Source organism: Mus caroli, unplaced genomic scaffold (assembly GCF_978045245.1).
Source record: "Mus caroli unplaced genomic scaffold, Mus_caroli_1 scaffold_1, whole genome shotgun sequence".
NCBI classification, from domain to species: Eukaryota; Metazoa; Chordata; class Mammalia; order Rodentia; family Muridae; genus Mus; species Mus caroli.
The window spans coordinates 116,009,543-116,032,853 of record NW_028227256.1 but is presented as its reverse complement, the minus strand read 5'-3'; the positions used below and the strand labels follow the sequence as shown (position 1 = coordinate 116,032,853).

The 23,311-nt window shown below is 50.1% G+C and overlaps 1 protein-coding gene across 1 annotated transcript; it reads right to left on the bottom strand.

Moving 5' to 3' along the window:
* Nucleotides 1–1,071: 1,071 nt before the first annotated feature.
* On the bottom strand, nt 1,072–2,918 carry Tmem185b (transmembrane protein 185B). Its single transcript, XM_021162470.3, has one exon. The coding sequence runs from the start codon at nt 2,782–2,784 to the stop codon at nt 1,732–1,734; it is 1,053 nt and encodes a 350-aa protein (XP_021018129.1). The 5' UTR covers nt 2,785–2,918; the 3' UTR covers nt 1,072–1,731.
* Between the last annotated feature and the right edge of the window lie 20,393 nt (nt 2,919–23,311).

The following is a 23,311-nucleotide window of genomic DNA, read 5'->3' as shown; positions in this document are numbered from 1 at the left end:
ATCTTACTGGCCACTTTATGTTAGTTTGTTTTGTGTGTGATAGCCAGAGGACCACTTGAGAAAGTTGGTTCTCTTTCATCATGTGGATCCCAGAGCTCAAACTTAGGTCATCAGGCTTAGTGTCAGGCACATTTACCTACTGAGCCATCATGTGGATACCCCACCTTGTATTCTGAGGCAGGATCTCTCACAACCTGGAACCCTATGCTTTAGAATGGCTAGCTAAAAGCCTAGGGGATCCAGCCATCTCTGCTGCCCTCCCTGCTAAGGTTACTTGTGCTGTGGACTTCCACATGGATGCTGAGGGTGTGAACACAGGTCAGGTTTGCACAGCATATTTTACTCTTTCCAGCACCAGGTTTTCTTTTCCTTCAAATGGAAGAGGACCGTGTCACACCCAGAACAAGGGGCAGTTAAACACATGGAGCCTGATGTGGGTAATCCTTAGTAAGCTAGTAACTGCCCCACCCCAGTCTTCTCCTCAGCGATGAGCACCCCATGTTTCTTTAACTTCCATTTCCAAGTATTTATTTCTTCCCAGTCAGACCCTTATTCTGAGGTCTGGCTTTGTCCTCTGGTTCTGATTTCCTGGGGTGATTCCAGCTCCTGAAGAAACACTGTACTCATCTTTAAAAATACCTAAACGTTTGTTCCTTGTTACTGGCGGACTATGAATGTTGGCCCTTCTAATACTTCTCCCTGTTGGTCACGCTCAGCCTTCCAACAAAAATGCTTTACATCATGACAGACCTTAGAAATGGCCAAACTGTGTGTGGCATATTTTGGTTGTTCCTCAAGAGATGATAATACCCGTGAGGAAGAAGCCAGGGTGTTAACTGACAGTGTTCATGGCCTGGGACGGTATTGGAGCATGTCAAATATTCTCTGACTGGTGCTGTCCCTTTTCCCTGGGGGCATGATCACAAACTTTAAAAATGTGTAGAACTTTTGTTATCTACCACAGCAGACTTTCATCCCAAGACTCTGACAGGATCCGGGGTCAGGGCCATATTAGCATCTCATTCAGTCTTTAAGGATAGTTGTAATAAATACATATCTTCACACAGAAACTTAAAAAAAAATACTTTAACACAATACATTACTGCCAAGAACTACAATCAACACAGATAACACTGCTAAAACATTCATATAAATACTAATATATGCAGATTCACTCCATTAGAAAATTCATCTATTAGAATACTAGAGACCTGTGTCCGCAAAGCCCACAGAAAACAACTATTTGAACAGTAGGCGCACTAGAAACACCAACAATGAGGTTTAGGGAACAGTGGGAGGGGACAATTTGGTACATTTGCCATTTTGTCACAATGGGTGCAATCTAAAATACAATTTTAGACTAGCAGTGTATAAAAATACTTTTTAAACAATACTTTTGGTAGGCATAAGTAGCACTTTAAAACAAACAGCTATGTAGTTTTCAGGTCTTTTGAGGGCCTAGAAACAATTGATTTACCACCTTTGGCTAGCTCACAAGATGTGGGCCTGGAAAGCAAGTTCTCTTGCACATTATGTACATATCCCAGTCCTACAGTTTCCTCCTTCTGCCTACATCACTCAATGACCACTGCAAGAGACTTCTGTCTCACTGTGGATGTAAAATGAGGGGGACCTGTTTCCAATTCCAGGACTGGATGAACACAAGAAAAAAGCAAAGTGGAATTCAAGGGTATATGGTTCTTATTTCACTGAAAGGCCCAGCCTGTGAGTTTAGTCTGGCATATCAATGTTTAACTTGGGAGGCGGAGGCACGTATTTCCCAGGGCTCTGTGTTATAACTACCCGAGCCTTCTTTCCAAACATTGGAGCAATTTTCGGAGCTTCTGATGCCGATGCGTCTTCAGCATCTTCGCTGTCTTCGTGATGGAGATCGTATGAGATATTTCCATATTCTCTTAAAAACGGGAAAACTTCAAGTAGAAACTGACAGAAATCCCTGCGAATCCCAAACCACCAATGATTGCCCCCTTTCCGCCTGAACGTTGTTGCCATCAAAGTCAGTAATGAGAGCCAAAGCGGGATGAATATGGAAATGTAAGAGAACGTATTGTGGTCATCCAGTCTGTGAACTAGCAGGACCTCGAAAGTGAGCAGAGGCACGACAATGGTGATCCAGCTGATGGCCATGGTCACATGTGTTCTTCGCTGCTCCGCAACCACATCCAGGGACCGCAGGAATAGGAGGGACCACACGATGTAATAGAGAACTACCAGGCAGAGGAACGACATGAGGATCCACAGGGGCACGAACACCACTAGCCACGGCCAGTGGATAATCCTGTCCAGCCTCAGGGCAATGAAGATGAACTGCAGGATGTTGACAGAGCACAGGATCTCCAGTTCCAAAGACCTGTCGTGTCGGAAGCCCCAGACGCAGGCGGCCACGGACACGGGGGAAACGAAGAAGAGTGGCATGAAGACCAGCAGCCAAAAGTGGGTGCCCCTCTCCACCCTGTCGCAGACTAGTATCTCAAACATGAGTAGCAGCAGGTGGATGCCCACGGCGATCAGCATGGCTTTGAATTCCACGCAGGCTTCCCCCTCTGTACGGTAGCGAGGGTTGCGGGCCCACACGCCCGCACCCACCGAGGCGCCCACGATGACCAGGAGCTTCCACAGCCAGATGGGGGCGAAGACTGCCCAGTAGCTCCACTGGATGATGCCGTCCAGGCGCAGGGGCAGCAACACGGAGAAGAGGAGCAAGCAGGCATAAATGAGGAACTTACTGGGGTTGAAGTCCTGGAACAGGCCCCTGGGGTTCATGGCGAAGGCTGCACTGCCTCTAGATGGGCATCCGCCCGCTGCGTGTTAGAGGCTCCAGACCGCAGCTCCGAGGGGCCGGAACACGTGCGAGCAGTCACGTGGCCCTGCCGGAAGCGAGCCGAGGGCACAGCTTGCGCTGGCCGCGAACGGTACGGTGCCTACGCCGGGGACACTGCCCCAGCCCCGTAGCTCAGGCTTCGGTGGGTGCTCACGCCGTCTGCCTTCATTCCGCAGCCACGAGGCCGACGCTGCGTTGAGTGCGGAGTCGGATGGGACCTGGCGTGCTGCGGACTCGGCGACCCGCGGACCCGCTGCCTGTGAGCTGGTTGAGACCTCCGGAGGACGCTTCCTGGAGGAGGCCGGAACATGGAGGAGGGAGTGAGCTCACATCCTCCCGGCAGGCTCGGGGGCGGGGCCCGGGACGGGGCGGGGTCGGAGAGCGGCGGGAGCGGAGCTGGGCGGAGGGCAGGGCGGAGGGCAGGGCGAGCTGGTCCCCGCAGGGGCGAGCAGCGGGCGCGGGGTTTGGGGTCTCTCCGAGTGGGGAGGGCAAGAGCAGCGCGTTGTCTGGCGCCGGAGCCTAGGGATGCAAAGGCGGGTGGCGGGCGAGCGAGGGGAGTCTGAGAGCGCGCCGGTAACTGTGACCGCCCAACACCGATGGACGGATGCGCGAGGAGCAGTGGCTTTGACCCTGGGTTCGGCGCGAAGGTCGGGGAGGGGGGTGCAGGCAGTCAACGGATTAGGGCTGTGCCCAGGGCAAAACTCCACAGAGCCACTAGCGATTCTCAGGCTGCCCCTAAAAGGTGGTGCGGAACGCCTGGGTGCTTACCAATGCTCTTCTGCCTGTGTCACCCGAGAAGTGGAGGGGTACCTGGGAGGGTGCCCCACCAGGCCAGAAGCAGCTCCCTGAGGGAGCAAGTGAAGAAACTGGACCCAGAGAAGGCCTGGTTAGCGGCAGAATTAGGGCTTGGATTTAGGGCTCCCAACCTTGAGTCTCATTTTCATTTATCAGACACTGCCTGAGTCTGATTCTTTTAGAACTGTTAGGAAAAGGTGCAAGGGACAAGAAATTTTGGTTGTACCCCAGACCCTGCCACCCACCGGCTGAAAAGGGAAGCAAACCCCTCCCTCCCCACCCCTCTCTAATAAGCTGCAATGGGTTTGTGGTTTAGATACTATTTTTTTCGACCTGCTGGGCAGAACTAAAGGGTTCTTTCCTCCCTTCTCTGACCCTTGCTCAGCAGAGCCCTGGTTGCTAGTCCTTGCTTTTCAGCCCCGGGCCTCGCCTTCAGGTTCCCTGAAGTGGGATAAAAATGCATGAAAGTCTTAGGTCATTAGAGGAAAATGAGGGGGTGGAAATGGATGACTGCCAATCTCTGCAGTTGGAGTATAGGGCTCCCAGGGGGAAGCAGAGAACCTTCACGGACGCTACTGCCTCTTCTCTCAGCCCTTCCAGAGAAAAGTGGGGACAGCTGCTAAGCCCCAGGCTTTCTTCATTCATGATGGGCACCAAGGAGTTGCGTAAGGGTTGCTGGAGACCAGTGCCAGACGGCAGAGTGCCCCCTAAGCCCAGAAACTGCAACAGGTGAACCAGTGTCCAGGCCCTCTGTTTCTACAGAGCCCATTGAAGTGATGGCCCCTACTGGGCGTCTGTTTAGTTTCTTGGCTTTTTTGGTGCTCCTACCGTTTAAAAAGAATGCTGCCATAAAAAAGGGTCTTTGTGTGTGTGTGTGTGTGTGTGTGTGTGTGTGGTGTGCATGTGTTTGCACATTCAAGTGTGTGTGTGTGTGTGTGCAGATGCACATAGAGGCTTGAAATTCACATCAGGTGTCAACCAGTTTGCCCAGGGGCTCTCTTCTCTGCTTCCGAAGAACTGGATTGTAGCGAGCTATCATGCCTGTCCAGCTTTGTATGGATTCTGTACCAAAGTTGAAGACCACACTGCTCCTCAGACTGCGGGGCACCTAGATAAGTACTTTATCCACTGAGCCGTTCCTCCCAGCACAGCTACCCTGAGGCTAGCATACAAACTGAACGTTAAAATAGCTCCTGTGCTGGGGTGTGTGGGGTGTAGTACCCCCGGCCACCAACATGGGCCTCCCTGTTCTGAGGGTGCGTGGCTTTGGGAGACTGAGCCCAGAGAACAGGAAGTAGTGTATTGTAAAGGTTGAGGAGCCCCTGAGATGTGGTCTGACATAGTGTCCTCCTCCCACCACCTGTGTTGGACAGCCTCAGTCTCAGCCCTCGGTCTAACCTGAGTTTCTCCTGAACTCACCTGGTCCCCTGCTGACCCCTTGTGTTGGGGGAGAGGATGTGTGTTTATAGGGGACAGAGAGTGTCAGGAGTCCTGATCTGCCAGTCTCCACCTTAAAACAAAATCTCTCCTGGCCTGGGCATAGGTTGGCCAACAAGCTCCAGCATCCACATCTTCCCACCCTGTCCTCCACACAGGACTCACCGGAAGCCGCTTCAGATGTGACTGCTTGGGATTTGCCCTCGGGTCCTCAAACTCCACTGGACAAACTCTTTCAGCATGGAGCCTTCTTCCCAGCCCCCACTTCAGCTGACACCTGGCCACGTTTCCAGCCTTTGGCTCAAGCCTGGATCTTTCCAAGGCCTCCGGCCCTTGCTGAACATGCTCTGAGCCTGGGAAGTTCCTTTTTAGATCCATATAGTTTAGTCATATCTACTATGTCACAGAGAAGCCATGGTCCACCTGGTTCTTTCTATCAGCCCCTGTCCCTATACAGAGCACAGTCCCATCTCTGCCTACAACAGCAGGGTCCAGCTCCCACATCCCTTCTACGTATTGTGGAGGTGGAGGAGGCCCAATGCTGTGGCAAGCTACCAAGGCTGTCCTGTCCTATCTGTGACAGAAACGATAACCTCCTCAAAGTGCAGACAAAGGGAGTCGTGTATGAGAACCTGGGGCTGGGATCCCAGCTGTAGTGGCCATTGTCACCGGCTGTCTCTGCATCAATTAGATGCCCCCTCCCACAAGGACAAGTGCCACTGTCCTAGGGCTTCCAGCAGTCCTGCTGCTGTGACCTTGTCATCTATCAGCCTCATGCCCACGCAGGCCTGTGAGGAAACACTGAGAAGTACTAGTAAGGCTGAAGTGGCTGTGCCCGCCTGGACTGAGCATCAGCCCTGCCCCACCCACCCAACTGAGCAGCACCCCCCCCCCCACCCTCATCCCAGGACTGAGCATCAGTTCCACCCCCAGACAGACTGAGCAGCTCCCTCCTCCCCACTGTGCACACCCCTGCAGACTGAGCAGCAGCCCTCCCTACCCCTCCACCCCACCATTCTCCCCCCCACACACACACACCCGGAGCAGCAGGGCGGCCACATACAAATGGTAAGGCTGCAGCTCTAGGGGTCACTCAGAGCAGGTGCTTGCTGGACACAGTGTTTCAGAGCATGCTGTCACCTGCAGCTGACCTGAAAGGCTCTGCTCAACCTTACGTCTGGGTTTCTTCAGCTCTTTCCTGGTGTTCTCCTAGCACCTGATTTGTCCTGAGATACAGATTCAAGAGATTACAGCCCCCAGGGAGCCGAGTTTCATCAGGACCTTTGAAACTTAGTCTCAGGCCTTAGCGGCTTTCCTTGTATGAGTTCATTCCTCAGCTTGTGTATTAACTAGACAGTTAAAGTCCCGGCATCTGCCCTGTGACCCAGCCCTGTCCTAGACACATGATGCAGAGCTCCTCCCATGGCTTCTCCTGTGCTGTCGCCTTCCCAGTTCTAGTGTATGTCACTTCCTCCAAGAAGCCCGCCATGACCATGCTCCCTGCACACAGCACCCCGTATTGTTTTCCCGTTTGTTTTGTGTCCACTGGTGCTATATGTCTGCTATGTGCCATAGCAGTGTGGGGGATCAGAGGACAACCCTGGGTGCCTGTCCTCACTCCCCACCTTGCTTTAGGCAAGGTTTCTTGTTGGCTACAGCACGCAGGAGGCTAGGCCTCCCTGGAGCTTCTGGGGTCCCCTGCCTCTCTCTGCCTTCTCTCGCTGCTACTGTCCTGCTTCCCATGGGTTCTGAGGGTCCACACTCAGGCTTATTATATAGTTCGTCCTTTACCCACTGAGACACCTCCCAGTCCTCTTTGCCCCATTTCTTATGAGCCCACTAATTAATAATCACTTGGGAAGAATCTGGGAAGTTCAGAATGCTTGAAGAAGGATGAGATTTGTGGCCTTGTCACCTATAGAAAACTACCATGGGCGCTGACTGTGCCGTCCCGTCCGTTCATATGGCTCCTTTTATTTTGTTTGTTTGTTTGTTTTTGAGGTAGGGTTTCTCTGTATAGCCCTGGCTGTCCTGGAACTCACTCTGTAGACCAGGCTGGCCTTGAACTCAGAACCACCTGCCTCTGCCTCCCAAGTGCTGGGATTAAAGGCGTGCGCCACCACGCCCGGCTTGTGGCTCCTTTTAAAGGGGGAGACTACAGTCGCATTGCTTCTCCTGTTCTCACAGCATTGACACAACAGCTCACGTATTTCTGTCTGGCCTCTCTGTGTCTTGCAGCAGACGGTGGAGGGAGCACGGGTGTTTGCTCTGACTGTTCCTGGGTACCCTACCAGAGACAGGATCCTGTGCATCCCAGGCTGGCCTAGAGCTAAATCAGTAGCCTATGAGGGCCTTGAACTTCTGATCCTCCCGCCTCAGGGCACTCCACTCCGTTTATTCAAAGCACGAGGTAGAATCAGGGCTTTGTGTGCTCAGGCAAGCAGTCTTCCTACCAAGGTACAGCCAACCCCACTTGAGCCAACTTGAAGTTAAACTCACTGGCAGAATTTGCTTGAGGTGTTCCCAGTACAGACAAACCGTGAGCACTGGCTCAGGGTGAGCTGTAGTCAGGCTATACATTTTTTGGCGCCAGCTTCTCTCAGAGACCATTATTAGATGATCCAAACTGGGTGTGCACATGCATGCATGCACGTGCGCGCGCGCGCGCACACACACACACACACACAGTCTCCCACATATTTGGACGTGTGTGCGTGTGCATGTGTGTGTGTGTGTGTGTGTGTGTGTATATGTGTATGTAGTTGCATTTGGAGGACTGAAATTCACATCAGATGTCAACCAGTTTGCCCAGGGGATCCTTTGGCTGCCTCCTAAGGACTAGATGGTAGGGAGCTTTCATGCCTGTCCAGCCTTCTCTGGGTTCTGGACCATTTTCCTTATTTCACAATATGTGACACATGAGTGGAATTTCCCCTGAGAAAGACGAGCCACACCTGCTAAGGATTCCACAAGGCCAGTAAACTTGCTGATTACAGAGTTAGAGTGTTGAAGACGAGAGCCAAATGGTCTTGGCTATTTCTCTGTCTCTTTGAGATTCATTCCTTACACAGTCCTGTGTGTGACCTGGCTGTCAAAATCCTTTACAGCCCAGAAGTCACTGAGAGCATCAAAAGCCCTTGCTGTAACTTCTCCCCTGTGGTTTCCAACAGTGTGTTTGAGAAATGGTTTGATTTCTTCGTTCTGTAACTAATCTCATGTGACCACTTGGAGCAACCCCAGTCTGTGTTGCAGGACCACAGACACTCACGGGCTCAGGAGTCAACTGTCTCTTTTCCGCCTCGAGTCGAGAGCTATGTTTTGCACAAACACATCATATAGGCGGTGGGTCTTACATTCACCCATGGCCTATATGTGATGAAATCCCACAGGTGGGAACAGCTTTCAGGAGCCAGGACAGGATGTCCGGATCCCTATCAGGATGACAGTGGCCACTTCATGCCAGGGTGTCCCAGCCTGGCCCGTTTATCTGCTGCTCGGTTTTTATGGTTGTGTGGGTGAGTACAGACATATGTGTCATATATGAAGGTTAGAGGACAACTTGCAGGGTTCAGTTTTCTCCCTCAACTGTGGAATTCAGACCTTGCCCACTGAGCAATCTCACTTCCCTAAAACATTTTAGTAATCTCCAGCTGTGCTTTGCCCTGGGGATTATCCTTCTCAGTGAAGACGCGAGTACTAGTTTAATCTGAGTGGAGGTTCCCTGCCGATACAGGGATGATCCGGAGCACTGCTTCTGTCATTCGCAGTGACAGCAGGATCTCTAAGTTCCCAGCCTTAGACTGAATGTGGAAGCTGCAAAAATAATTTGGTAGAAGCAAAAGGTTTTTGAACTTTGAAGTCACACAGGTAAGGACTCCCAGGTGTTTCTGGTGGTCCCCCCCTCACCTCCCCCACACGCTCATGTTGCAGCCTGTGACTTCACTACAGCCTTGGTTCTGAACACACAGCATAAATGTTTGCCACCGTGCATGCAGCAGAGAATTTCTCCGTTTCTGAAATGGAGCTGCACATGCTTCTGCACGCTGTCTGCTCTCATTCTCTAACTATCTCTCAGCTCAGAAACACTTCAGGAAGACACCCTGCCTACTGCATTATCAACTGTTCAGGCAGGATCTGACCTTTGTAAACATAAGCACACCTGGCTCATTGATATGTCAGTTTTCTTTCATACTTAATAGTAAAGTTATGTTGCCAATGTATTCTTTTAAAATAAATTTCTTTATGATTTCTTACCCATGAAATTTGATTTGAATCCCTTCTTTATAAACCTGGGGTCCTGTAAAAATCTCTGATGAGATGGGATCAAAAGTGGGGAAATGGAGCTGGGCGAGGTGGTGCACGCCTTTAATCCCAGCACTTGGGAGGCAGAGGCAGGCGGATTTCTGAGTTCGAGGCCAGCCTGGTCTACAAAGTGAGTTCCAGGACAGCCAGGCTATACAGAGAAACCCTGTCTCGAAAAACAAAAAACAAAAACAAAAAAAAAAGTGGGGAAACGGGACCTGTGCTGCAGGTGTGCTCGAGCCCTGCCGCCTGGGCTCTTTCCAGCCTGCACAGCTGCTCACTGAGATGTGCAGTTACAGGGAGAGGCAAGGCTCCCCTTCAGTGTGTGGAGCACAGTGCAGCGGCAGGGGAGGTTTTCTCTGTGCTGTGGTTAGAGTGTCAAATGCCTGCCAGTCTTGTGGATTTGAGAACCCGAGAGGTTGTGGACCCTAGAGGTGGAGCACGGCTAGAGGAGGTGGGTCCCTTAGAGTGGACCTCTGCTTCCTGGTCTGTAAACAGATGGAATGGATTCCACCACGCCTTCTCTGCCATGGTGCACCACACCTCCTCAAACTTCCAGACCAAATAATCCTCCTGTAAACTGCCTCCTGTCGGGTGTTTGGTCCTATCTGTGGGAAAAGTAGCTGTGGTGCTTTGAATGAGAATGAGGCCCATAGGCTTGGTCTGAAGGTGGTGGAACTGTCTGGGGAGGATTAAGTGTTGTTGGAAGAAGTGTGTCACACGTTGGGCGTTAAGGTTTCAAAAGTCCACAGTGTTCCCGGCTAGTGCATGCTCTCTCTGCCACCACTCTCTGCCCCTGCTTGTGGATTAGATGTGAGCTCTCAGCTGCTGCTGCAGTGCCATACCTGCCTGCCTGCTCCCCACCATGGTGTTCATGAACTAACTCTCTAGAACTGTGAACCGCAAATTAAACACTTCTCTTTATAAGTTGCCTTGGTCCTGATATTTTGTCATAGTAATAGAAAGGTAACTAAGAGGGAAGTTGGTACCAGAGTAAAGTATGTGTGTGTGGAAGACTTAGTGCCAGGACTAGAGGCCAGCTATGACAGGCCTGACCAATGTGATTTTTGGAGGAATATGGAAGACTTTGGGACTTGGGACTAGGAAAGCACTTGAATGCTGTCCCAGTTAGGGTACTGTTGCTACAATGAAACACCGTGGCCAAAATCAGCTTGGGAAGAAAAGGATTTGTTTGGCTTAATATTCTCACATTGTGATCCATCATTGAAGAAAGTCAAGACAAGAACTCAAAGCAGGGCAGCAAGACAAAAATAAATACGAAATGCATGTTTTGAGGAGAAAAATAGAACTGGGAAAGTCAGTGTTGGGACCAAGCCTTGTGCTCAAAGAGAGGCGACACTTGAAGAAGTGCCTGGTTTGAAATGGAATAGAGTGGTGTCCCCAAGGCAGGCCACCACCCAGCTAAGCATCCACCTTCCTAAAAGGAAATCATCTGTCCTAACACAAAGGCAAGCTCATTCTACAAAAGAAACCATCAGTAAATCAAAGTCTGTGCAAACGTAATTCAAGGAGCGGCCCAGGTTCCAGAAGAAGCAGGCAGCAGCTTTTAGCAACTTAAGCCCCTCGTGTGGCTTTAAAATCATCGAGGATACAAGAGTAAAGAGGTTGTGGGATCTTTTGAACTTAAGGAGAGCCACTGAAGCCAGGTGTGTGGCAGGAAAGTCCCTGACTGGAGGCCTGAGGCCACTGTGAAGCTGTGAAAGAGAAGGCTGGGTTGCCCTGGAGACCCTAGGGCATGGTATCTGCCAGTGCTGTAGGATGTGTGCCAGAGAGAGCTGCAGACAGGCAGTGCAAAGCGCCCAAGGGAGAGAAACGTGTTGCTGTCAGTGTTGGAACCCTCCTTCCAAAGTCTGCCTCCATAACAGTGGGCGTGTCATTATCAGCCACCAAATGGGACACATTTCCACTGTCGATACGAGTCATCCTTTCTCCCTATGAACATGCACTAGACGTCTTTATAAAGCCATGGCTTCAAGGCCTGTCCTCTTTCCCCTCCACCCTCCCTCAGAGCCAGCCTTGCATCCACCCACCCACAAATAAATCTCTCATGTGAGGCCCCTGCTGCATGCTATGACCTTGTGGCATTCCTTGTCCCCAATCTGCCAAGAGACCCTTCTTTCCATGCGAAACCCTAATAGACAGCCAAGCTAGAAGGAAAGAGACATTGTGAGGGCTAAAGTTATGTTTAGAGTTTAAATTACTGTGCTTAAGAGAGCCCTAAAACAAAAATGCCTCTAGCCTGTAAGCCCCACTTGTTTAAGGACAGATGACTTTGTGGGATGCTGGGGCTGGTGTTCATTTAAGATAACAACCCATGTATTTTCACTTTTATAAACAAGGTTGATCGCCCCAACTGCACAGGATGTGCTTGGTCACACGCAGGCTGGAGGTTCACAGGCAAGAAGCATGTCAGGATGTATGCTTGCTCCTAATTTGACAATGGTGAGAATAACATCACTGTGGAGGTTTGTATAGGTATGGCCCCCATAGACTCGTGTCTTTTAGTGCTTGGCCTACAGGGAGTGACATTATTAGGATATATAGCCTCACTGTAGTGATTGTGGCCTTGTTGGGGGAAATGTCACTGTGGGCGTGGGCTTTGAAGTCTTATATGCTCAAGCTCTGCCCAGTGTGGTACACAGTCTCCTTCTGTTGCCTGTGGATCAAGACATAGAACCCTTGGCTCCTCCAGTGCCAAGTCTGCCTACGTGCACCATGCTTTTTACCATGATGATAATGAACTAAATCCCTGAATCTGTAAGCCAGCACCAGTGAAATATTTTCCTTTATAAGAGCTGCCTTTCATGATGTTTCTTCACAGCAATGAACCCTAAGACAATAGCGGTGTGGGGTTTGCCTTTATATATATATATATATATATATATATATATATATATATATATATTTTTTTTTTTTGGTTTTTCGAGACAGGGTTTCTCTTTATAGCTCTGGCTGTCCTGGAGCTCACTTTGTAGACCAGGCTGGCCTCGAACTCAGAAATCCGCCTGCCTCTGCCTCCCGAGTGCTGGGATTAAAGGCGTGCGCCACCACGCCCGGTTTGGGGTTTGCCTTTATAAGCACTGGACTAATGTAATATGAGACCGTTGTCTGGGAATCCCAGATATGGACCTGTCCAGTGTCCATCATCCTGGCCAACATTTAATAAAGCTTTCTTCAAATTTGGCTAAAATATTGTGGCAGTGGCTTTATTTTCACCTGGTGGGGTCAACAACGTCTAAGCACGTTGACAGTGCATGTGGAGCTACAGGATTTGGAGTTTGCCCTGCTGGGTTTAGTCTTGCTTTGGTTCAGTATTTCCTTACCATACCCCACCCCTTCATTATGGAGTTATAATGTATGTTCTGTGTCATTCTAGGTTAGAAATTGTTAGATTATTGAAAGCGGCTATAGAGACACACAAGGTAGAAAGAAAGAGAAACTTGGTCTGATTCCAGATGGGACATTGTCTATTCAAGATGAGGGGCACTTTTGTTGCCCATGTGTTCTGATGGCCAAGATGTCTACAGAGGAAGATGAAATGCCAACCCCTTATAAGGGCAGAAATGATTTCTGTAGTCTGCAAGGGTAGCTGGGGCATGTAGACTTTCAGCAGAAAACTATCAAATATGCAATTTGCTTTTTTGTTTTACAGGAGGTTATAATTAAGAGATAACCTTGTGTTTCAGAAGAGACTTTGAATTGTTAAATAGTCTTGAGACTGAAAGCCTCGGGAGACTGTTGAAGTTGGACTAAATGTATTTTGCATTATGACATGGCAATGAGACTATGGGGGCCAGGGGATATCATGTGGGAGGTTTGAATGAGAATGGCCCTCATGGGCTCATATATTTGAATGCTTGATCCAAAGCTGGTGGAAATGGTTGGGAAGGATTAGGGGCATGGCCTTTTTAAAGTACATGTGTCACTGGAGGGATGGGGTTTGAGGTTTCAAAGCCCATGCTATTTCCAGCTAGCGCTCTCTCTCTCTCTCTCTCTCTCTCTCTCTCTCTCTCTCTCTCTCTCTCTCTCTCTCTCTCTCCCTCCCTCCCTCCCTCCCTCTCTCTGTCTCTGTCTCACTGTGTGTGTCTGTCTCTCCCTCTCCCTCTCTGTTTCTCTCTCTCTCTGTTTCTCTCTCTCTCTGTTTCTCTCTCTGTTTCTCTCTGTGTGTCTGTTTCTCTCTCTCTCTCTCCCTCTCTGTTTCTCTCTCTCTCTGTTTCTCTGTTTCTCTCTCTGTGTCTGTTTCTCTCTCTCTCTCTCCCTCTCTGTTTCTCTCTCTCTCTCCCTCTCTGTTTCTCTCTGTTTCTCTCTCTCCATCTCCCTCTCCTTCTCCCTCCCCCTCCCGCTCCCCCTCCCCTCCCTCCTCCTCCTTCCCTCCCCTCCCCTCCCCCTCCCCCTCCCCCTCCCCGTCCCTTGCTGTGGATCAGGTATAAGTTCTTAGCTGCTGCTCCAGTGCCACACCTGCCTGCCTGCTGACAGGCTCTTACCATGATGGTCATAGACTAACACTCTGGAACTGTGAGCCCCAAATTAAGTGGTTTTTTTTTTTTTATAAGTTTCCTTGGTTCTGGTGTTTTGTCATAGCAATAGAAGAGTAACCATGATAGTAACTAAAGCAGCCATGTTATCAGGAGGATACTAAAGCTGGGAGAGGTCAGGAGCCTGGCTTAGGTATCCTGGCATGCTTCTGCCTCTCCACAGCTGTGCCGAGAAGGAAGCAGGGTGGGTACTGGCACTGACCACTGCCTGCAAAGAAAAACCAGAGCATTCTGTTAATGTTAGTTAGCAATTGTTTCTAAAGAGTTATTGCTAAGGAGGGCCCAAAGTTTGAAAGAATTATTGCCTATGAGGACCATTTTCATTGAAACCACCACAGTGCCTGAACGTATATGCACACCACATGGGTGCTGGAGCCCACAATGGTCAGAAGTCACCAGATCCCCAGAACTAGTTACAGGGGTTTCTGGGAACTGAACCTAGTTCCTCTGTAAGATCAGTAAGAGCTCTTAACCACTTAGCTATCTCTCAGCTCTGCCCTAATTTTTTTCTTTTTTCTTTTTGGCCTGGGATCAGAGCACTAAGATAGTAGTTTTGTCGTTGAAGCCGACCCTCCTAACAGCAGGCTTTGCACATGTCCAGGGAACAGTCTCGGTGGTGGCCCATGACTGCCCCATCCTCCAGTCCAAAAGCCTGAATGTACTCAGTGCCCTTCCACGACTTCCAGTGACTTCCAGACATGGAGGCTGAAGGAGATGCCATGGGAGAATAGGGGCCTAAGTCAAGCCCAAGCTGGGAAGAATTCCCTGTATGTGTTCTGACGTCTGACCTTACATCCTACATCAGGTGTTGGCTTTACCCAGAGCAAACCTCACAAGTAGGGTTTGCCATGGCTGCTTCTAGACTCTTCCTCCTCATTCTGTTGACACTCTTAATGGCCTGAGTACTTTGTCCTGCCATCTGTCCCCTGGCAGGGATGTCCCTTTGCTGAATGCCCTCGGGTGTCTTCTAGCTCCCATTTGTGCCACAGAGCCATGGCTTAGAGCTCAGGCTTCTCTCAGAAGAGCCAATGTCTCCCGTCTCTGCCACTGCTTCCCTTACCCTGTGGTTGGACACTGCAGGTCTTAGGTAAACATCCCAGTCACTGTGCCTATTGGAGTCCGTGCCCAATACTCACACCAAAGGTGCCTCCAGGGAAATTCTTACAGCATTTAATGGGAAAACCCAGGAACCTGTGTCCCCATTGGTTTTGTTGTTGTTGGTGGTGGTGGTAGTTTTTGTTTTTTTTTTGTTTTTTTTTTTTGTTCCAAGCCTTCATTTCATCAATCTACTCTTTAGATTGAAACAAACAAACAAACAAAAAAAAAAAACCCCAAACCAACAAAACAAAAAACCAAACCCCAAACAAAACAAAAACCTAGACTCACTGGCGTAGGAGAAACTGCCCTGCCTCTAAAGCGGGGCCTGTCACTGTGCACGCATGCATGATTGCACCCTAGGCCCCAGCTGTCTAGGGGAAGGCAGAGCTGACTTCCAGCACTCCAGTTTGGAGCTGTTCTCCTGTGAGCACTCTCACAGCCCAGTGAGGACAAGTTGTACTGAGCACCGAGTTAGTTAATTTCCTCACCGCTGTGGCAGAACACCTAACAAAAGCAGCTTGGGCATGGGTTGGTTTGCCTCTGGTCTGAGGTGCAGTCCATCATGGTGACAGGGTCTTAAAGTGGCTGCTCAGACTGCATCCACAGTTAGGATGCAGAGAGGTGAGTGCTGGAGCTCCGGTCACTTTGTCCTTTCCCTTCTGTCCAGTACTCCAGCCTACAGGGATAGTGGCACCCACATTTAGAGTGGGTCTTCCGAACACAACCCAATCTAGAAAGTCCATCATAGACACACCTGTCTTGGTTAGGGTTTTACTGCTGTGAACAGACACCATGACCAAGGCAAGTCTTGTAAAGGAAGACATTTAATTGGGGCTGGCTTACAGGTTCAGAGGTTCAGTCCATTATCATTAAGGTGGGAACATGGCAGCATCCAGGCAGGCATGGTGCAGGAGGAGCTGAGAGTTCTACATCTTCATCTGAAGGCTGCTGGCAGGATACTGGCTTCCAGGTAGCTAAGACAAAGCCACACCCACAGTGATACATCTACTCCAGTAGTGCCACACCCTGAGCCAAGCATACAAACCACCACATTACTCAACAGTTTTTTTTTTTTCTAGGCCTTTTTAGATCCTGTTACGTTGATAATATTAACCATCACAAATATGTACTGTGTTCCAAGGGTGGTAAAGGAAAACAAAATTAAAGCCCCTGATCAAATCTCCCCCCAGGAAAGATGAAAAAGTAAGAGAGAGGGAGGGAGCAAGAGCTGCCCCAGAGCTGTGACCATCTTAGCCAGTTACAGCTGGGTCAGGCACTCTCTGAGCAACACAGAGAACTAGGGACCCTGGTAGTTGGCTTCCCCTGTCCAGGACTGCTGGCTACACGGGGCCGAGGTCCCAGGTCCCATTTGATCATTAGCAGTCAGCCTGCCTGGCCCTGGCCTTTCCTCCAGGCCACCCTAAGTGTGGATTCTTGCCAACCCAGCTCCAGGGCACAGATCCCAGAGCTACGCTCCCATCTAAGCTCTTATGGAGCTTGGGCCTAACAACTGGGGTAGAAGAATCCAAAACACAGTTAATGTGTCCTTGGGGGAAAATCGGGGTTGGGGCTGGTTTGGCCAGATCTTCAGTGGGTTTATAAGATTGAAGATGGATGCTGGGTGCCAGGGTTACTGGCTGGAGCCTCGAATGGGAAGCACATCTTGGGTCCCTTGTCAGCTCTGCATCGCCCACATGTTCCCATAGAGGCTCTTGCTGAGCATCCAGCAACATTCATGGTGAGCATGGAGTCAGCTCTTCAGGGAGAGCACTGGCGTGTCACTGTAGTCAGAGCCTTGGCGACCAGAGCCAAGATGGGCTGTCTCACAGACTCCTTTATAAACAGAGGATCTCGGGTTCTCAGTGGACTCATGCTCAGTCTCCAGCCAGAGCTAATTTGGAAGAATCAAGGTGGCAGAAATGAACAGGAAGAGGGCTAGCGAGAGCTCATTCAGTGAAGTGCCTGCCCTGTAAGCAGGAGGACTGACTCTGATCCCCCAAACCCATGCAAAACAAACAAAACAGCAGCAACAACAACAAAGAACCATGTGCTTGTATTCCCAGTGCGGGGGAGGTAGAGATGGGCAGAGGCTATCTAGCTTTCTTGGCAAGTTTTAGGCTACTGAGGGACCATGTATAAACACACACACACACACATGAATACATGCACATACATGCACACAATATACTAAACGGTGAATGATGGTCTGAGGAATAACAGCTGAGATTGTCCTCGGGTTTCTATACACACGCACACACAGAGCTCACTTTGTGGTTCTGGTTGGCCTGAAACTTGTTAAATAAACAAAGCTAGCTTTGAACTCACAGAGCTCTGCCTGTCTCTGCCTCCCAAGTGCTGGGATTAAAGGTGTGCCCTACCATATTCAGTGTGCTTTACCTCAAGGAAGTGTCTATTTCTTTCATTCTTTCATTCTCTTCTTTTTAAGACAGGGGGTCTCTGTGTAACCCTGGCTATCCTGGAACTCACTTTGCACATTAGGCTAGCCTTGAACTCAAAAAAGTCCACCTGCCTCTGGCTCCTAAGTGCTGGGATTAAAGGTATGTGCCACCATGTCCAGTTTGGAACTGGCTTTTCCTTTTCCTTTTCCTCTTCCTCTTCCTCTTCCTCTTTCTCTTTCTTTTCCTATTCCTTTTTCTTTTTCTTTTTTCTTTTTGTTATAAAACGACATTTATTCTGCAACTGTATCATAATGAATTGCATTCCTTTGGTAAAAATAAACTTTATAAACATTTTAATAGTCAGAGATTAGATACAAAAACTAAACACCTGTGAGCTGCTTCTGCTGTAAGCAAGGCTGGCAACTGAGAAGTGGTTCACTTGTGTCATCTATCGGCAGTTAAACTCATAAGTTCTTATGCTACATCAGAAAAGAGAAAACAATACCCATGGAAGGAGTTACAGAGACAAAGTTCGGAGCAGAGACTAAAGAAATGGCCATCTGGAAACTGCCCCACCTAGGGATGCATCCCATAAACAACCACCAAACCCAGACACTATTGCAGATGCCAACAAGAGCTTGCTGACAGGACCCTGATATAGCTGTCTTGTGAGAGGCTCTGCCAGTGCCTGGCAAATACAGAGGCAGATGCTCACAGTCATCCATTGGACAGAGCACAAGGTTCCCAATGAAGGAGCTAGAGAAAGGACCCAGCCGGGCGTGGTGGCGCACGCCTTTAATCCCAGCACTCGGGAGGCAGAGGCAGGCGGATTTCTGAGTTCGAGGCCAGCCTGGTCTACAAAGTGAGTGCCAGGACAGCCAGGGCTATACAAAGAAACCCTGTCTCGAAAAACCTAAAAAAAAAAAAAAAAAAAAAAGAGAGAAAGGACCCAAGGAGCTGAAGGGGTTTGTAGCCCCCTAGGAGGAACAACAATATGAACTAACCAGTACCCCCAGAGTTCCCTGGGACCAAACCACCAATCAAAGAAAACATATGGAGGGACTCGTGGCTCTGGCTTCATATGTAGCAGAGGATGGCCTAGTTGGTCATCAATGGGAGGAGAGGCCCTTGGTCCTGTGAAGGTTCTATGCCCCAGTATAGGGGAACACCTGGGCCAGGAAGCAGGAGTGGGTGGGTTGAGGAGCAGGGGGAGGGGAGAGAGGATAGGGGATTTTCAGAGGGGAAACTAGGAAAGGGGATAACATTTGAAATGTAAATAAAGAAAATATCTAATAATAAAAAGAAAAAGAGAAAACAATTTAATAACAAATTTCAGAACTAGCCTTTTTTAAGCATATGTTTCTGGTACAATTCTTTATCCTGGGACACAAGAACCTGGAGATTTCCAATGGATACTCCAGATCCTATGACAAGGGAAAGAGACAGATAAGCCCCACCTTTGATTTGCTGTGGCACAAGCACATGAGCTCATGGATACACACACACGCACGCACACACACACACACACACACACACACACACACACACGCACACACACACCCTGCACATCCTTTGCCGAGGCGTGCACGCTCTGGTTGTGGAGAGTGAAAGCTGCAGGCTGCTGTACAAGGGAACACTAAGCCCTGCGAGAAGAACTGAACTGTGTGGACACTGGCTTTGTCTCACAGAACTGCCACTGGTCCCTGGGGTCACAGGACCTCCATCTGCAGAGGAAGTCTGCAGGGATTTGCTCCTGAAGTTTCCTGTCTACTAGGCAGGCGGGGGGGGGGGGGGGGGAGGGCCGGGGACTGGGAGAGGAGGGGGTGCCTTTCCTGTTATTCCAGGATTTCAGCTGTTGGTGTAGTTTTTGAAATTTCCCCTTCTGTTCCTCTCCAGACAGCCCCATTGAGGCCAGCAGTCATGAGCAGAGCCTCAGAGCCCAGCCTTCCAGCAGCTCCCTTCACCCTCAAAATCTCTGTCACTCCTCGGGCCCAACTTAGTGAGCTTTACTGCCGCTCTCCCAGGAAATTTCAGGGTGCTCTCAAATCGCCACGCTAAAGCCTCAGCTGTAAAATACGGCCATGTGACATTATAGATATGCCTTAGTCAGCACACAGTAGGCCCTGGACAGAGGCATCCTTCCTCGCTTCAACCACGCACAGGGAAACAGTGGTTAGATACAGTCTTCTTGGGGCAAGGAGGGCTACGGTGCAAGGAACCTGATGAACAGGGGTGGCAGAGACCGTTGGGAGAGTCCATTTCTGTTACTGGGGTTGTTAGGATCAGAGCCTGGGTCTGGCTGCCCAAATGATCACTGGTCCCCGACAGGGTTATTAAAAAGGCAAGGAATAATGAAAAGCAGAGAAAGACTTATTCAGTGTGACCCAGTGATTCCCTTCTATTCTCCCCATGGCCCAGGCTGAATGAGGTTCAGGTTTAACTAGAGAGCCAAGTCTACACATAGCTAAGCAGTTTGGGTCAAGGTGTGTTCCTGTCCATCACTGACCTCCAGTCTGTCTGAACTCTCTTCTGCAAGGTGGTCTGACTAATCGTCAGAATGGTGTGAGATCTCTTCCTGGGTGCCGAGATATCCCCTGTGAGTGACACCAGGTAGCAGGCTTTTCCTTGTCCCACAGTAGACTCCTGGGGCAATTCCAATTCCTTGGGATCCATTGCTTCAATACTCAGCCAAAGAAAGTCACACAAGTGTCTCCCTAGAATATCTCCATTCCTGCCTGGACAGTCACTTTACCTTCGTGAGAAGCACAAGAATGACAACCAAGAGCAACAGAAGAGGAGACATGGGGACGCCAGAGGATGCGAGGAGAGCCAGGTTATAGGCATCACCTAGGGAGCCTTGGGAAAAGGTCTGGGGTGAATTAAGGGGCTGAGTGTTATCGGGGACTTCAGGAGTCACTGAGAAGGGTGGCACCTAGGTCTTGATTTCCTGTACAGCAGGCTGAGGTGGTGGCTTGTTGGCCAGGCAGGGAGTGTACAAGGACTGGCTGTGAGGTGTCAGCCCTGAGTCAGAATGAGTCACAGTCTCCGTCCTGGACTCTCTGTCCCTGCAGCCCTGGCTGAGACATAAGGTGGAAAGCATGTGCTTGCTCATCCGGGTTGCCTTGAGTATGGGTAGAGAAGATGGGTTGCACAGGACTTTGATTTTCTTGTGGGCTCCCATTCTGGGCTTCCACGGATGGAATCCAGTTCCCTTGAGCCTCTCTCCCTCTGACACTGGCTCTTTCGTTATGCTTCTTGCTACACGGTGCTGAGGATGGAGCTCAGGGCCCAAGGGGAGCAGCACAGGTACCTTCTACTGAGATCACCCCCGACTCCAGCCTGGTTCTCACCCTCATCCCCCAAGTCCTCCATTCCAACCTTGGGTACATGTGAGCCTGGTGTGCTGAGCCTTTGAATTCAGCAAAGATAGAGGAGGAGTAAGAGGGAAAGGAGGAGGAGAAGAAGGAGGAGGAGAAGAAGAAGGAGGAAGAGGAAGAGGAAGCAGGGGCCCTTTGAGTGGTGTACTCTCCTGGTCCCCCTCCCAGGCGTCAGGGGGGATGGGTTAGATTTCCCATCTGGATTTATCACACAACAACTGCCAAGCAGACAAAGAACTGTCTCTTAGATGTGACACTTTCTGTCCCCAGGTGCCTGTACTGCTCTTTCCTCTCTCTGGCGGAGGCCTTGAATTTCTGATCCCTCTGCCTCCACCTGACAAGCACTGGGACCATAGGAAGGCTCTACCATGCTTCAGGGTTAAGGCCATGCTGAGGGTAGAACCCAGCCTGGCTGGGGCCCTCAATGTCAAAGGCACCCTTGACATGGGTGACAACTGGGCCCTCCCCAGAGTGCCTGTCCTGGGTCTTACTCTTCTCCTGTATCCCCAGGAGTCATGTGCTGAGGTGAAGGGGACTGGCTTATGACCCAGGTTACCCACCCAGACGCTGCTGCAGCAGCGCTAAACTGTCTCTTTGTGTCAAAGCTTGGCAGCCGTTGGGGAATTTCTGGAAGGAGGGTGGGGGAGCCAGGAAGGAAAGCACTGTGGGATCTGGTGTTTCCCCAGAAGCCTGAATACAAAGAAAGGATGGAGGGGAATTCTGCCCAGGAGATTGTTTTTTCCCTTTAAAAAGAGCCAGTCTCGGGGGAGGGCCAGAGCTCTTCAACTTCGAGGGTTTCCCTCTAGTCTGGATTCTAAATGGTGGATGTTTGAGAAGCAGGGCCTAAGGTGGAGGGAGGAGGCGTTCTGCAGTCAGGTGGTGACTCCCCTGGTACAGAGGGTGGACCTGAACGCAGAGAGGTGAAGTGGTTTGCTTTGGGTCACACAACATGTGTTGACAGAGCTCTTTCTTTATTTATTCACCTATGTCAGTGTGTGTATGTGTGTGGGGGTGTGTGTGTGTGTGTGCACGAGTGTGTGCGTGCGTGTGTGCGTGCGTGAGATTTTGAGAACTGAAGTTAGAGGACCAACTCTGCTGTCATTCCTCAGCTGTGTGCCTGGGTGTATATATATGCACTGTGTGGACACAGGAGCCTGAATATATAGAAAGAAAGCAGCAGGTTCTCTGGAACTGGAGTTACAGACAGTTGTGAGCCACCATATAGGTGCTAAGAACTGAACCCAGGTCCTCTGCAAGAGCAGCCGGTGCTCTTAGCCTCTGAGCCACCTCTCTAGCCACAGTCCACCTTGTTTTTAAGACACCGACACCTAGAACTCACCAAGTAGGCTAGTGAGCCCCAAGAATTCCCCTGTTTCAGTCTCCCCAGCACAGGAATCACAGATGTATGCCACCACATCAAGATTCTTCTTCTTTTTTTTTTTTCCTTTTAAAATATGTGTTCTGAAGGTTGAACTCAGGTCCCTGTTTTTAAGGCAGAACCTTACCAAAGCTACCCCTGCCAACCACCACCACCCTTGAGAACTATGCCACAAGCCAAGTGGCTCCAAAGTCTCAGTAAGCCATCCTCTCAATAGAAGAAGCAGCAGGCCTGTCCAGTTGTGTTCTAGATCATCCCAAGCCATCCTTCTTCACAATGTACTCTCCCTGTTCTCCCAATCACACCCCATGAGTCATGGGGAAAGTCGGCTTCTGGGTAGCATACATGAAGGGTTGGGAATTCAGAAGTGCCCCTAAGAGAGTTGCACACAGTTACCTCCTCTGCCTTTGGGCAGGGCCAAGATCTGAACTCCCACAGGAGAAGCCCCACAGAAGCCTTGGCGAGAACCAGAACAGGAGCAGCCAGCCGCAATGCCAGTTTGCATAGCTGGGCACAAAGTCGTGGCTAAAAGGTTCCTGTACCTACCACCACTACCACTGTAGTGGGGCAAAGTCACTGACTACTGTTCCCCAGCAGGGAATGCCTCAGGGCTGGGGTTGTGTGGAGGGAAGAGCCCTCACCACTGGCTCTGCTCCCCTCCTCCTCCTCCCTGGAAGGACCCATCCTGGATCCAGCACTAAAGGTGGTAAGAAGTTCAGTGTTACCTAGCACCCTGGGGAGAAAACAATTCATCAAACAGCACAGAAGATGCTCACAGTGCTCAGCACGTACTTCTGAAGGAGGGAGTGTCTAGAACCATCTTCCCATGGCATCAGCAGGTTAAATGGTTCCCAGGGGGCCCTACTGGGCATCACATATTCTTGCTGCTGAGACCCTGGAGAAGGAACACGGAGAACAAGGGCCCACCTGAGACCTGTCACGAGCCATCTCAGTACCCTTATCACAGCAAGGCACATGTCCTGTGCGAGAGTCACTGCACAGAGTACTGTTTCTGTGCCTGTCACTCTCTGGTGGGACTTGGAATGTCTAGACCATGAACAAGACTCTTATGATGGGGTCCCAGTGTAGCTCATGAATTCCAGGAGTAGAGCACGCATCAGCCTTTT